The 11,705-nt window shown below is 47.3% G+C and overlaps 2 protein-coding genes across 4 annotated transcripts; one reads left to right on the forward strand and one right to left on the reverse strand.

The window, feature by feature from the left end:
• The first annotated feature begins 1,798 nt into the window (after positions 1-1,798).
• c27h18orf54 (chromosome 27 C18orf54 homolog) lies at positions 1,799-5,004 on the forward strand. 2 transcript variants are annotated; one of them, XM_084693959.1, is made up of 8 exons: positions 1,799-1,959; positions 2,134-2,417; positions 2,573-3,400; positions 3,566-3,722; positions 3,926-4,001; positions 4,165-4,377; positions 4,472-4,530; positions 4,647-5,004. In XM_084693959.1, the coding sequence occupies exons 2-8, from the start codon at positions 2,135-2,137 to the stop codon at positions 4,726-4,728; spliced, it is 1,698 nt and encodes a 565-aa protein (XP_084550085.1). In that variant the 5' UTR covers positions 1,799-1,959; position 2,134; the 3' UTR covers positions 4,729-5,004. The 2 variants fall into 2 exon arrangements, with proteins under 2 accessions (XP_084550085.1, XP_084550084.1); XM_084693958.1 differs by having other exon boundaries at positions 1,799-2,417.
• A 144-nt stretch (positions 5,005-5,148) lies between these two features.
• On the reverse strand, positions 5,149-11,456 carry wdr91 (WD repeat domain 91). 2 transcript variants are annotated; one of them, XM_084693957.1, is made up of 16 exons: positions 11,350-11,456; positions 10,870-11,011; positions 10,510-10,689; positions 10,133-10,340; positions 9,727-9,809; positions 9,520-9,629; positions 8,350-8,521; positions 7,997-8,152; positions 7,697-7,878; positions 7,452-7,602; positions 7,223-7,317; positions 6,964-7,129; positions 6,718-6,826; positions 6,246-6,358; positions 5,883-6,080; positions 5,149-5,617 (listed from the first exon to the last, which is right to left on the reverse strand). In XM_084693957.1, exons 2-16 carry the CDS (start codon positions 10,990-10,992, stop codon positions 5,453-5,455), a joined length of 2,211 nt encoding a protein of 736 aa, XP_084550083.1. In that variant the 5' UTR covers positions 10,993-11,011; positions 11,350-11,456; the 3' UTR covers positions 5,149-5,452. The 2 variants fall into 2 exon arrangements, with proteins under 2 accessions (XP_084550083.1, XP_084550082.1); XM_084693956.1 differs by having other exon boundaries at positions 8,329-8,521.
• Positions 11,457-11,705: the final 249 nt, after the last annotated feature.

Raw genomic sequence — 11,705 nt, forward strand, 5'->3', positions numbered from 1 at the left:
TGGAACCCTTCCGTCATTTCTCGGTTCTCCCTCCCACGTCTTCAATATTCAGTTCCAGTGATGTATATACTCTGAACGTCTAATAGCTTTTACATTTAGCCACGAAATTAGCCACAAAAAGCATTACAGTAATTTATTTAAACATTACGACCACAGATAAAATACTCATTTTGGCAACGTATGGAACCCAGGGATATCTAATAGTCGTACCTACTCATGATAATTTCACTTGAGAGGTTGTTCGTCCTGAAAAATCAGTTGAACCAACATAACCCAAAAAGATTGCATCCAACCAAAGACCCCTTGGCAACTATCAAAAGTTTTAGCTGCACTGAAACTGAATGGAGAGTCATAAAGTTAATTCCACAAAGACTTTACAAAATGGATAACACATGACAGATAACACAAACAAACTTTTGCCAGCATCATTTTTATTTGATAGCCTATATGTTGTATGTAGTAAGGTAGGGTACCTCAATATTAGGATTTTTACAAAACAGATCCATAAAATGGATATGCGGAAATGTCATGCCATCATGCCATCATCTCGTCTCAAAATAGCTTGCTCTTCTACACACCCAAAACATATTTTAAGTGAAACCCAACCTGCTCCCTGAGATGTAGTGAACTCGAGACACTATAGGCTGAAGAAGCTCATTGATTATATTTCAGTAACCTACTTCACAGACTTTGTAAGTTTGCAGTGTATAACACATGATAATTCAACATGTTCTCGGCTTGTTAGAGGTTTCCAATAGAGTGGCAAATCCTGGGGCCAAACTCACTGCTTACTTTCACATTCACTATCCGCCCACGGAACTGTGAGGGCTAGTTGTTAAACTGATGCCTGCTGTTAATCACAATGTTAGACGCACTGTTAATGTGTTCCTAGAAGACCTTATTTGGCCTTGCCACATCTCATTTATGAGTACTTGAAAATTGCTATCTGCGCTGTGCTATCTGCCTCAGTGCCCCGACAGTACCTGGTACAAAAATATGACATCTTTCAAAAACCTCCTGGACCAAGAGTGATTTTTTTTAGGTGACGCTTGGATTCAATGCTTCAATAGGTGTGAACTCGTAGCAATAACCAATATACAAACAGGTTAGGAAAATGTATTAGTAGAAGATCATGTTCAGTGCAGGCACACGATCTAAACTCCTTGTGCAAACCCCATAATCCACCCATTCTCCCTCTGTCCCTATCCTCCCTCCTAGTTGCTCCTTGTTAGAGGCCAGCCAAAACGGCCGTTTCTTTCCTCCATTGAGGAACATCAAAAGCGGTGACAATAGGAGAGTGAACCCCTAGCGCAGAGACAACAGTGAGCCCCCATGCTGCTTATTGTTCCTGCTGGGCTGGGGAGGAGAGAGGGAAACAGAACTGCCTGTATTGATTAGAGAGACAAAAAACGAAGCATATCAATTGGAGGATACCTTGGATATTCAGAATTTATAGTTCTTTTGTCCTTTTCATATTTTAATATACCAAGCTTAGCATACCACAGTTTCAGTACTTGTATTGAAAGCAGCTATTTTGCCACCACAGCTTACAATAACACTGTCCTTATTCACCCTGTTCACCATTCATGAAATGTAGTCAAATTCAACCCATTTTAAGAAATCTACTTTACATTCTAAACGAGTGTTATCTGATATTTCTTGTTGGCCAATGTTCTTTAGCAGAATGGGGCTGTATGTGAATCTGTCTTTTGGGTAAAACCCTACATTTGACCAGGCCCTGCATGAAAACATGTGGTTAGTTTTCATTTGGCCATCAAATTTACTAGGCCGACGCTGTATATCATTGCTCATGGAAGTTGATCCTGAGTCAGTTGTTTCGTCGAGCCTGATCTAACTCGTTAAGAATTTGACTAGTGCAAACCGATCTTAGACCTGCATATAGGCAGTAACTCCACCCGGGACACTTGAATTCATAGATTGCTACAAGCTCTGTAGTTGGTAGAATCACTTTGTTTATACTTGACGACGCGACTGTAGCTAGGCTAGCGAGCTAGTTAGCAAAATATAGCCAGTTGTCGTTGTTTAAATATATAGGAAATGTAGAGTTACTGTATCTGTCTAGTGACGGCCGGAATCATGTTTTAACTATTATAGTCATTTTTGCCTTCACAGTATGTTCGGTGACAGGATGAGTTCACAGGAACTTAACTCTCCTGAGTCAACTGTCACCTCTCTTCTGGCGAGCTCTGGACATCTGCGAAGTAGCTTACACCCCGAGCCGCTGTTCACCGTCAGATACAGGGACAAGGATTTTGAATCTGCGTCTGCGGCACTGGATGCTTACATCGCAGACTTTGAAAGGAGTGAGCTAAAAAAATCTCCAACGAGAATTCAGTTGCTGACAGATCGGTCCACTAGCTCTTTTCCTACCCGAAGTAGAGTCAGAAATAAAGATGGTGAGTATCACAGCCTCTTGGTAGTAAAACAAAAACCTATATTTTTCTGTACATACACGTACATTCTATATGATCTGTACATCACGAGTACATTTTAGCAAGCTAGCTAACTGAACGCACTCATGTCTTCTGTGGTTTGTGTGTTGCTGTTGCAGTTCTTCAAGAGCAGCTGACAGACAAGGAACTGGACTTCCTGACTCTCCCAGTGAGGGTCCATCGCCAAGATACAGACAGCCTCAGTGTGACCACTGACGACCTACTGGTCCTACCCTGTAACGGCTCCTTACCCATCACACGCACCTCAGCCTTCCTCTCCCAGTCAGGTGGGCAGTCTGGAAGCTACTGTCTGAGCCAGCACGCCCACCCCAATTCCTCCAATCGGCATAGACCCAGACAAAACAGCACAGACATAGCTTGTGCCCAACACTCTGCCCGTTACAATCTCCTCCGGCCTAGGCAACAAGCAAAACAAGCCCCAACGCCTGAAACTTCAACAGGCCTCGGTCTGAAAAGCAGCCAACCAACCCATCGTCAAGGCCTCAACCAGACATCAGGGAGGGATCCAGCCTCTCCCCACCATTACCCCCGCTGGATGACCAGCCAGAAGGCTGACATGGACATGTCTGGCATCACCAGTATCCCCGACACAAAGTACCCCGCCTGGATTCAGGAGTGCGGACTTCCCATAGACACCCCCACCCATAAGTCCTCCTATAAGAAGACCCCGACAAGCAGCCAGACTCGACCCCGCTCTCCTCAAGTGCCCTACTGGCTGGGGGAACTGGAGGCCTCGTATGAGAAGCTGCAGATGGATAGCGTCGGCCATTCCGGAGCGAGCAGTGATTCCGGTGACCTGCAAGGAGACCCGACGGCTTCTCCTTTCAAAGGGGAGGCCCGTCCCAGGGCGCCCAGGCAGCTGTTTGCTGAACAACTGAGCCAGACGGCTGAGGGCGACTGCAGGAAAATGGATCATCTATTCCGTGGTTAGTAGAACATCACATTTGACACGATTGCCCCTCCAGAATAACCCAGGCTTATCTCCTAACGCCGAATCCCCTAAACACAGACAGCTCAACCCAGACCCAGAAGGCCTCAGAGCTCCAGGGTGACAGTTATTGAGGTGATAGCTCTGCGTGTTTTCTTCTTAGACGACAAATTGGAGAGGTTGATCCTGAAGGCCGAGACGGCACTGAGCTCGCCCTCTCTGGGTCTGAGCTGCCCCCCGCAGCCCGACGTGGACCGACCCGACAGCAGCGATGACAGCCTGGAGGTGGACCGCTCCTGGGACAACCCTACTGTGACGTTGTGAGAGGACACTTGAGCATAATCATTTGAGAGAGGACATCGAGGCTTGTTGTTGTGTCTTTGTAGCGGCTAGCCTCGTTTGAATTGACCATTGAAGAACACTTTTTCATACTATATTCAAAAACGAGTATGTGAAGGATGGACCACCCAAGGTTTAAATACAAGTGATATATTCCACTGTTTATGTATTACTTCGCATGCAGTAAATCACCAGTGCCAGTAGGGGGAGCTGAAAGTCCAGCTATTGCCGAAAAGACTTTCAATGACGGAAACGAGGAGGTTGTATTGTTTTTTCAATCATCCACAGTATTCAGATTGAATTTTCCTTTCCTCACATGATTCTAACTCGAGAATGAATGAATCGGAATGAACAGATCGTATTCGATACCGTATTCGAAATCCTGACCTCCCTTCTCCCCCTTCCCTATCCTGTACTGTCCAGGCTAAGGGCTCCTGCTCCTCGGGCTACAGCAGCAGGAAAGCCCCTGGTCCCGTGGAGGCCCTGAAGCAGATGCTGTTCAGCCTGCAGGCCGTAGAGCAGCAGGTCTCCCAGCCTTCAGTGGACCAGGGACCAGACACAGCCGTGTCGGACACCAGGCACACAGTGGGTGGGTGGATGGATACAAACATGGACAGCAACGCTGAAACCGCACAGGTGAACGTCAGGAAAACGTCGAACTATCGTCGCTATCGTAACGGTCTACAATTGGGCCCCCTCTTTGTAAACATGTACCATGTTTGTTTTCCAGATCACTTGGACCGAGATGGAGGGCTACGACACAGCGCCTGGCGGACAGTCATTACAGAGGTACTTCATGAAAGCTGCAAGAAAGGGCACCCACTGACAAGTCTATCGCTTTCTCGGCTTCTATAGAATGTACGACATCCCATACACTGCCCAGTGACCTTCTTCTGATTTCCTAGGGCCCTGCATCATCTTGGGAGACTGAAAAGTCTTGTGGAGGACCATCATGAGAAGAACACTCCAGAAGGAAATGCTTCCTAAAGGACTTGGCTGCTGTTGTTTTATTTATTTTTGATGAAATATGTATATGCATAGAATTGAAGCACAAAACGGGACTGAATGTCCAGATCTTATACTTGAGTTAGAGGTTGGGGACATCGGGGTAAAATGGACACATCTCGGTAATTCTGTGCCCAAAGATCAAATCCTTCTGTGCCTTGCATTCTACGGTGCCATAAAACCAGAATAAGTATGTATGTGTATTTGATGGTTATTTACAATTGTTTATTGTAATATTAAAAGCTATTCTAAAGTGTTGCCCGCATGCTTATAACATTCACATACTTTCACAGTATTATATACAAATAAAGAGATGTTGCTTAATGAGATTCTATCCATGTTGTGACATCATATAGGTGGCCATGTGTGTCCTGGTTGCATGTGTCTAGATCTGTTCAACATCAGTCAGTCAGCCGTCAGTATCAGATTCATCCAAATGACCATTAGCGTATTGGAGCCATTTCCTAACTATGCTCATCTTAATTGGCTCAGACTACAGGACACAAGGCACATTCAGGCCCGATCTCATAATTCATCATAGGTGTGTAACATCATTCAAATGTAACAATTGTTACAGTATGATATCTGTCTAATCTAAAGGCAGCCACTGGCTGAATGCCTGCATCTGTCTGGAATGTGTCCTCAATGTGGTCCATTTGCTACTGCAGGTATCACATGCTACTTGCTAGCGCTAATTCCAGGCCCATCAGGACTTCTGAGCCAGGAGCGTGCTCAGTTTGATCTTGCCGTCCATGGAGGCGGTGAGGCAGGTGCCACAGTCCATGGCCGTGCACCAATCAACCGTGACCACCGGCGCCTTGTGCCCGCCCAGGGGCAGGACAGTCTCCAGTTTGCCATCGCCGCTGTTGAGCTAGGGGGAGAACAACAGACCACAGATCACAGAAGGATAGAAGTCAAACACAGTACTACAGTTCAGTTCTGGGGTATTCCCATGTGTGATGTTGAGGGTTTAGGTTGGTTGAGGGGCAGTTCTATGGGCGTATGTGAAGCCCTCTGTGACATGCTTGCGTGTAAAAAGGGCTATACAAATAAATTTGATGTCGCGGGTGAGATTTCATCCTCCGCTCCGACACCGGAAAGCCGGCAAAGAAGCGTCGACGGATGCGGATGGTTACCCTGTGGATGATCCCCCCGTTGTTGGAGCAGGTGAGGACGTGCTGGCCCTCGGAGTCGAAGGCGAACAGGCGTCCTCGGGGCACCTGCACCTGCCTATACCCGCTGTACCCCGACAGGACGAAGGGCCCCGTAGCATCCTGAGGCAGGGAGTGATCCGACTGCTTCACCCCGCACCGATGGATGTTCCACTGAACGAACTGGAACGAAAAGGCGGACAAGGTTTTTTTTGGGACACAATATCGAGACGGAGACCCCCCCCCAAAAAGAGACAGAATTTCACCAGCTGTAACGTGCAACCTCTGAAACGACTTGGGGACTGTGACCTATGTGCGTCCTTGTTCTAGTCGGTCCGCAGGCCTCACCTTGCCATCCTCCCCGATACTGATGACGGTGTTCTCGTCGTAGCTGAACTCGACGCTGTACACTTCCCCATCGTGGGCCCTCCAGCTCATGGCGCACTCGTAGCGCTGCATGTCTGCGGGAGAGAGAGCGCGTTCATCTCTCAGTCGACGACGCGGTCGGGCGACCTCGTCCGTCGTTTCCATTTGTAATTATTATTACGTTTACATTACATTTCGTCAGTCAGCAGACGGTCTTATCCAGAGCGACCTACAGTAAGTACAGGGACATTCCCCCGAGGCAAGTAGGGTGAAGTGCCTTGCCCAGGGACACAACGTCATTTTGGCACGGCCGGGAATCGAACCAGTAACCTTCTGATTGGTGGCCAGATTCCCTAACCGCTCAGCCGTCTGACACCCTTATTATCTATTACCCGCATGCAACCGTATCTGTGAAAAGATCCGTATCTGTGAAAAGATCCGCGGGACAGCTCACCAAACAGTCGGATGACTCCGTCGGCCGCGCCCGTGACCAGCAGGTTTCCGTTGTGGTTGAAAGCCGTGCAGTTGACGGCCACAGGTCCCGGCTCCAGGGAGAACTGGAGCTGGGGGGGGGGAACGCAGCAGATAGGATTGCCTGAACGTCGTAATGCTGTTGTCTGGTTGCTCCACTTTACACAGTTCCATGGACACAGTCTTCAGAGAAGATCATGGGATCACGTGAGATGCAAGGGAGTCTAACCTGGGGTTTGACGGTCTTGGTGTCCCAGAGCAGCAGCTGGCCCGACACCGGAAACGGGAGGCGGGTCACCGTCTCCGTCACGCTCCCGGATCGCCCGGTACCGGTGGGGGCGGCGGCGGAGCATACGAAGGAGGTGCCGCTGGGGCTGCAGGCCAGCGACAGGATCCTGGAGACACACACACACACACAAGTGGCTTGAGACACTAAGCTTGATAGAGTACATGGAGAGACTCAATATGCGGACCCTGTGTCAGCTCACCGCGGGTGGGTGTCGTCGATGGTCATCTCGTACAGGTTCTTCTTGGCATCGGTGTCATACAGCCTCACGGTGCCCACGCCACTTCCCAGTAACAGCTGAGGACCAAACGTGGAGATGTGTTAAGCGAACGGAGCCAAAGACCCCAAGAAAAAACACAAATTCCATTCCCTGGGAATGCAAATCCAAATGATGAACCCGCGGATACTAGCAATGTTCAGGTCGTTCGTACCAGCCTGTCTGGTTTGGTGGCCCACTCCAGGGACAGCAGGGGGGATTTGGACATGATGGTGGCCTTGGTCTGCATGATGGGGTTGAAGGACCACACCTTGATGACTCCGTCCACATCCAGGCTGGCCACCCTCCGGCCTGAGCAGTCCACCCTGAGAAGGTGGCAAGGGGGAACGGACGTTTACATTCAAAGGCATTCCGATTCCAGAAGGTTCGGGAATATTCCAGAAACGTCGACGGTCTCACCTGCAGTGCATGATGGAGGAGTGGTGCTCGCCGTATTCCTCCTGGCTCAGCTTGATGAAGGGCTGCTCCGGGGCCAAACCTTCCCCGCTCACGCGAGCCTGGCCAGGGGGGGAGTCCGAGGCCTCGCATTGGCCCTCAGGCTGGGGCTCCATATCCAAGCTCTCCCCTCTCTTCTCAGTCATCTACGAAAGGACCCCATTCGAAGGGCTGTTTAATACATCCGGACATCTGAAGTGTTGCTAAAAGGTCAGGGTCACCCGATAGAGCAAGAACTTGGATCGGATTATCGGTAGCCCAAACCTGAGGAAGGGGTTTGGAGAACAGCTCCTTCCTCTCCTTCTCATGAACCTGGTGCCTTTTTTGTCGGGTGTGGGGCGCCGGGACTTCGGCGCTCCCAACAGGGCAAGACACTGGCTTGGAGTCCTTAAAGACTCCTGGCTCCTTCGGCTTTGCAGCCTGAAACGAGACCCAAGAACACAAAACCAACTTGAGCTGTCGAAAGCAGCCGAAGAAAAAAACTCCCTCCTAGAAATTTCCATGGCAACTGCTTAGCCCCTTCGAATGCAACCCTGAGGATAAACAAGTTAGCCTCTCAGGGGACGTTCCCAGAAAAACAAGAGCTTCTCAATTACCAGGCCAACATATGGTCTCACTTGATTGGCTGTGGTGTCCTTTCTTCCGAGGGAAGCCTGTGTTGGCGAGGACCCAGCCCCTTGAGGCGTCTTGCCAGGTGCACGTCTCCCCTGGGGCAGGAATGTGTAGAAGAAGTTGCGGGAAGGCGCTGTTGTAGTCAAGTTGACCGTGCGCTGGCTGGACACCAGGTCCCTGTGAGAAAATAGCACACAGATGAGATACTTACAACCTTATATTAGGTTCATACTAAACGAATCTCATAATGCTACATCTCTAAGCCCTGGTCTGCCTGCAGACATTGTGATAATTACATTTACCCTCAAGAGACAAAGCGACCTTTTTCCATCTACTAACTGAAGCCAATTTTAGTGAAGCCAGGAAAGTGGGGAAAAGGTAAAGTTTTGCATGTCCTTCCTTTCTTCATTCTTTAAGAGAGAAAAACGAAAGCATATACTGTATTTTGCAGTGACTTTACTAATTAATTGTAAGTTTCTCCTACCTTTAGCTGAAACTTGTTTTGCAATAGGTCTATTGAGTATTAGAGTAAGGCAGTGTGTGTTTACAAGATGTCTCATTGTTTTGGCTGAATGTCTGAAGCAAATCCTGTTGTGTTTCCTTTTATTTCAATGTCTCTCGGTGAAACTTGTGCTCAGTGAAACTGTGTGATGGTCTCTCAAGGCCGTCTCATTTCCAAAGCACTTCCTCATTTCTTTCCTAATGTCACCTCCTTTTCAAAAGGAGCACTGCACTGCTATCTCCGGGAGTTTAGTCTCCTGGAGCGGAGAAGACATATCAAATTTAGGTGGCGATATCTGGACTGAATAAAGGTCATAGTGTCCCTAGGCACAGCAGAATACTAGAGTTGTGCATCTCTCAGACACAGAGACATTAACAGGGGACTGAAGCAAAGGGATATTGGTGAAAAACACAACAATTCAAGTGAATTGTTTATTCATTGTCCTCATCCATAGGTTATAGCACACGTTTAAAAACAGTATAAATAATATATTAACAATAAGTTAGTCCATCTACAGTAATGTGTGACATTAATAAAATACAAAACAGAAACGTCCCCGTCCCCCCGTCCCCCTCAGATATCTTACAAAGTTCTCTCCCATCCCTGCACTACCCCACCCCCCCACCCCCCCCAAAAAAAAGAGGTTCATTGCTCTCTCAAAGTCAGTCCTCACAGCTCAGTGTCGCCGAGTCGATCCATGTTTTGCACGTAGGGGGGGAGTTTGTGATGCACCATCTCTTCGTCCTCCTTCCTGTAGCGGGCTTCTCCTTGCAGGGCAAACAGCTGGAAGCACAGATGAGAAGACAGGGGAGGCTTGAGTCACCATGGGAACGTGGCTGACAGCAGCTATTCAGACACGTTCTCAGAAGGCCACGCTCACCCTTTGCCTTAGCTGCTCGTTCTCCTCCAGCAGGCTGGTGGTTCTCTGGACTTCAAAGTCGAAACACAGCAGCACTGGCTGGGGTGTTTCTGTCAAGGAGCCCACTTAACGGAACATTCTGAACTACAAGATTTCAGATTTGTCTTTTTCTGCTTGACAACCCCCCAAAAATGTGATATTCTTGCAAGATATCATATGATAATGAAGTCACTTCTGCTAATTGGGATTAACAGTTTTAGATAGTTTGTCTCATTTGCAGAGACTCAACAAGATCTGGAAGAGATTCTATACCATATGCATTACACATGTACATAATTGTACACACGTTCGAGTGCAGAAATTGACAAAAAGTAGAACGTTTTCACACAGTTTTTTTTTTTAAGCCTTGCCCAAAACAGAAGGATATGCATGCACTGGAAGAGAACACTGAGGAAGTTGTGCAGCGACACCAGGAAGGTATCTGCCCACTGGCGGGAGAAGTATGACGAGAATGCAGGATTGGTCTCAGGGGAGGGTATAAATGGCAGGATGAACCAATCTCGCCATTCTGGCTGTCCCTGCAGCTCTGGTGCCTGCTTTAGGAAAAACTCCTGAGTTCTCTCTAGGTTTTTCGACTGTGGAAGGAAACGGAAGAAGAAGAAAAAACACACAGGACACACAAGCGTTAAAAACTCCCTCGCTATTATGCAACCATCTGCGGTCATGTGTGTGGAATGAGTGTAAGTTGAAATCTAGAAGAAGAAATAAATAATATGACTTTTTGTGAGACGTCTCTGCACGCACCTGAATGGTATGAACAACATAGTATCTGAACAGGCTTGTTCTCAGTTTGTTGACGGTGGGCCTGTAGATGTCCTCAAGTCTGCAGAACAACCGTCGGTCCAGGTAACCCCAGTAATCTTTCAGTCCCGTCAGGTCAAAGTTCTGAATAAACAACTGGAGCTGGTCGATAATCTTGTCCACCTAGACAAAGAAAAAACGTGTCATCAGCATCATCAAAGACGTTTAGATTGGGGCCACCACTATCAACTAAACATGCCAGCTAACGTTCGATTCTTGACTGCAGTAGTAGCAACGTTAGCCTACTGCTAATATGTCTGTAAGTGGTAGCTCTAATGATGAACAAGCTACACTTATACATACCCTGAATCCCTTTTCCTTGTCGGCTTTGACTTCTGCGTCAAGGGTCTTCAACGTACTAGTAAATCCACGATATGTGAGATATTCTCTGAGATGTTCTTCCGTTCGCTCCACAGCTGAACTCATCTTCTTACCCCTGTAAACACTAACATACGCATGCCTTAAATGTACAAATCTCATTCTATTCGTTGTGTATTTAGAAAACATTTCAAATGTACAGACCTACGTAAGTGTATCTTTATTAATTAGTTGGATGTTAGCCTACTGTGCAACTAGTTGCAGAGAAAAAAAGCTATCCGGCTAGCATGCGATCAGCCAGAGCTATAACTTTATTGGCACCATACATTTGCTAATATTTCTCCGTGAGACAGAGGATTCCTACTAAATTGTTGTGAGCTCAGCACTATTGGATACTATATGTGCAGGACAACTAGGGGAAGTGAAAACTATATTGTTTAGCTTAGGTTTCCAATTAGAACTTACCAGGTATGGTGACAGCGGTGAAGTGCTTCCTTGTTTTCCTTTCCTCGAGACAGTCATGTGATTAGTGATACGAGTTACTCCACTAGATGGTGCACCTTCACATACAAACATTTTTCTCAGAATTACGTTATTTTATGCTAACAGATAGCTGGATGCAACATGATGAAGATAATTTATATTTAATGCAATTCTATTTTCTATGCAAATAAAATGTGCTTCGTAAGCATGCTAACACACTCCCTATCTTGCAACAGTACGGCTCAAACAAGTTTCTGGGGGAGTTTCAACCAGTATGTCATGGCTCACAAACAAGCCAGAAAACCTCTAACTTAAGTTTGCAAGTATCTCTAAATGGC

Source organism: Hypomesus nipponensis, chromosome 27 (assembly GCF_054491055.1).
Source record: "Hypomesus nipponensis isolate SF chromosome 27, ASM5449105v1, whole genome shotgun sequence".
Classification (NCBI taxonomy): Eukaryota; Metazoa; Chordata; class Actinopteri; order Osmeriformes; family Osmeridae; genus Hypomesus; species Hypomesus nipponensis.

What these genes read in the sequence shown, in the direction of transcription:
- c27h18orf54 (XM_084693958.1), top strand. Translation starts at nt 2,135, where the DNA reads ATGTTCGGTGACAGGATGAGTTCACAGGAACTTAACTCTCCTGAGTCA. An exon ending in GACAACCCTACTGTGACGTT is followed by an intron (nt 3,723 to 3,925) that starts GTGAGAGGACAC and finishes CTTCGCATGCAG; the next exon opens with TAAATCACCAGTGCCAGTAG. An exon ending in TCAATGACGGAAACGAGGAG is followed by an intron (nt 4,002 to 4,164) that starts GTTGTATTGTTT and finishes TGTACTGTCCAG; the next exon opens with GCTAAGGGCTCCTGCTCCTC.
- wdr91 (XM_084693956.1), bottom strand. Translation starts at nt 10,992, where the DNA reads ATGAGTTCAGCTGTGGAGCGAACGGAAGAACATCTCAGAGAATATCTC. An exon ending in TGTTCTCTTCCAGTGCATGC is followed by an intron (nt 9,810 to 10,132) that starts ATATCCTTCTGT and finishes TGACAGAAACAC; the next exon opens with CCCAGCCAGTGCTGCTGTGT. An exon ending in CGACTCGGCGACACTGAGCT is followed by an intron (nt 8,522 to 9,519) that starts GTGAGGACTGAC and finishes ATTTTCTCACAG; the next exon opens with GGACCTGGTGTCCAGCCAGC.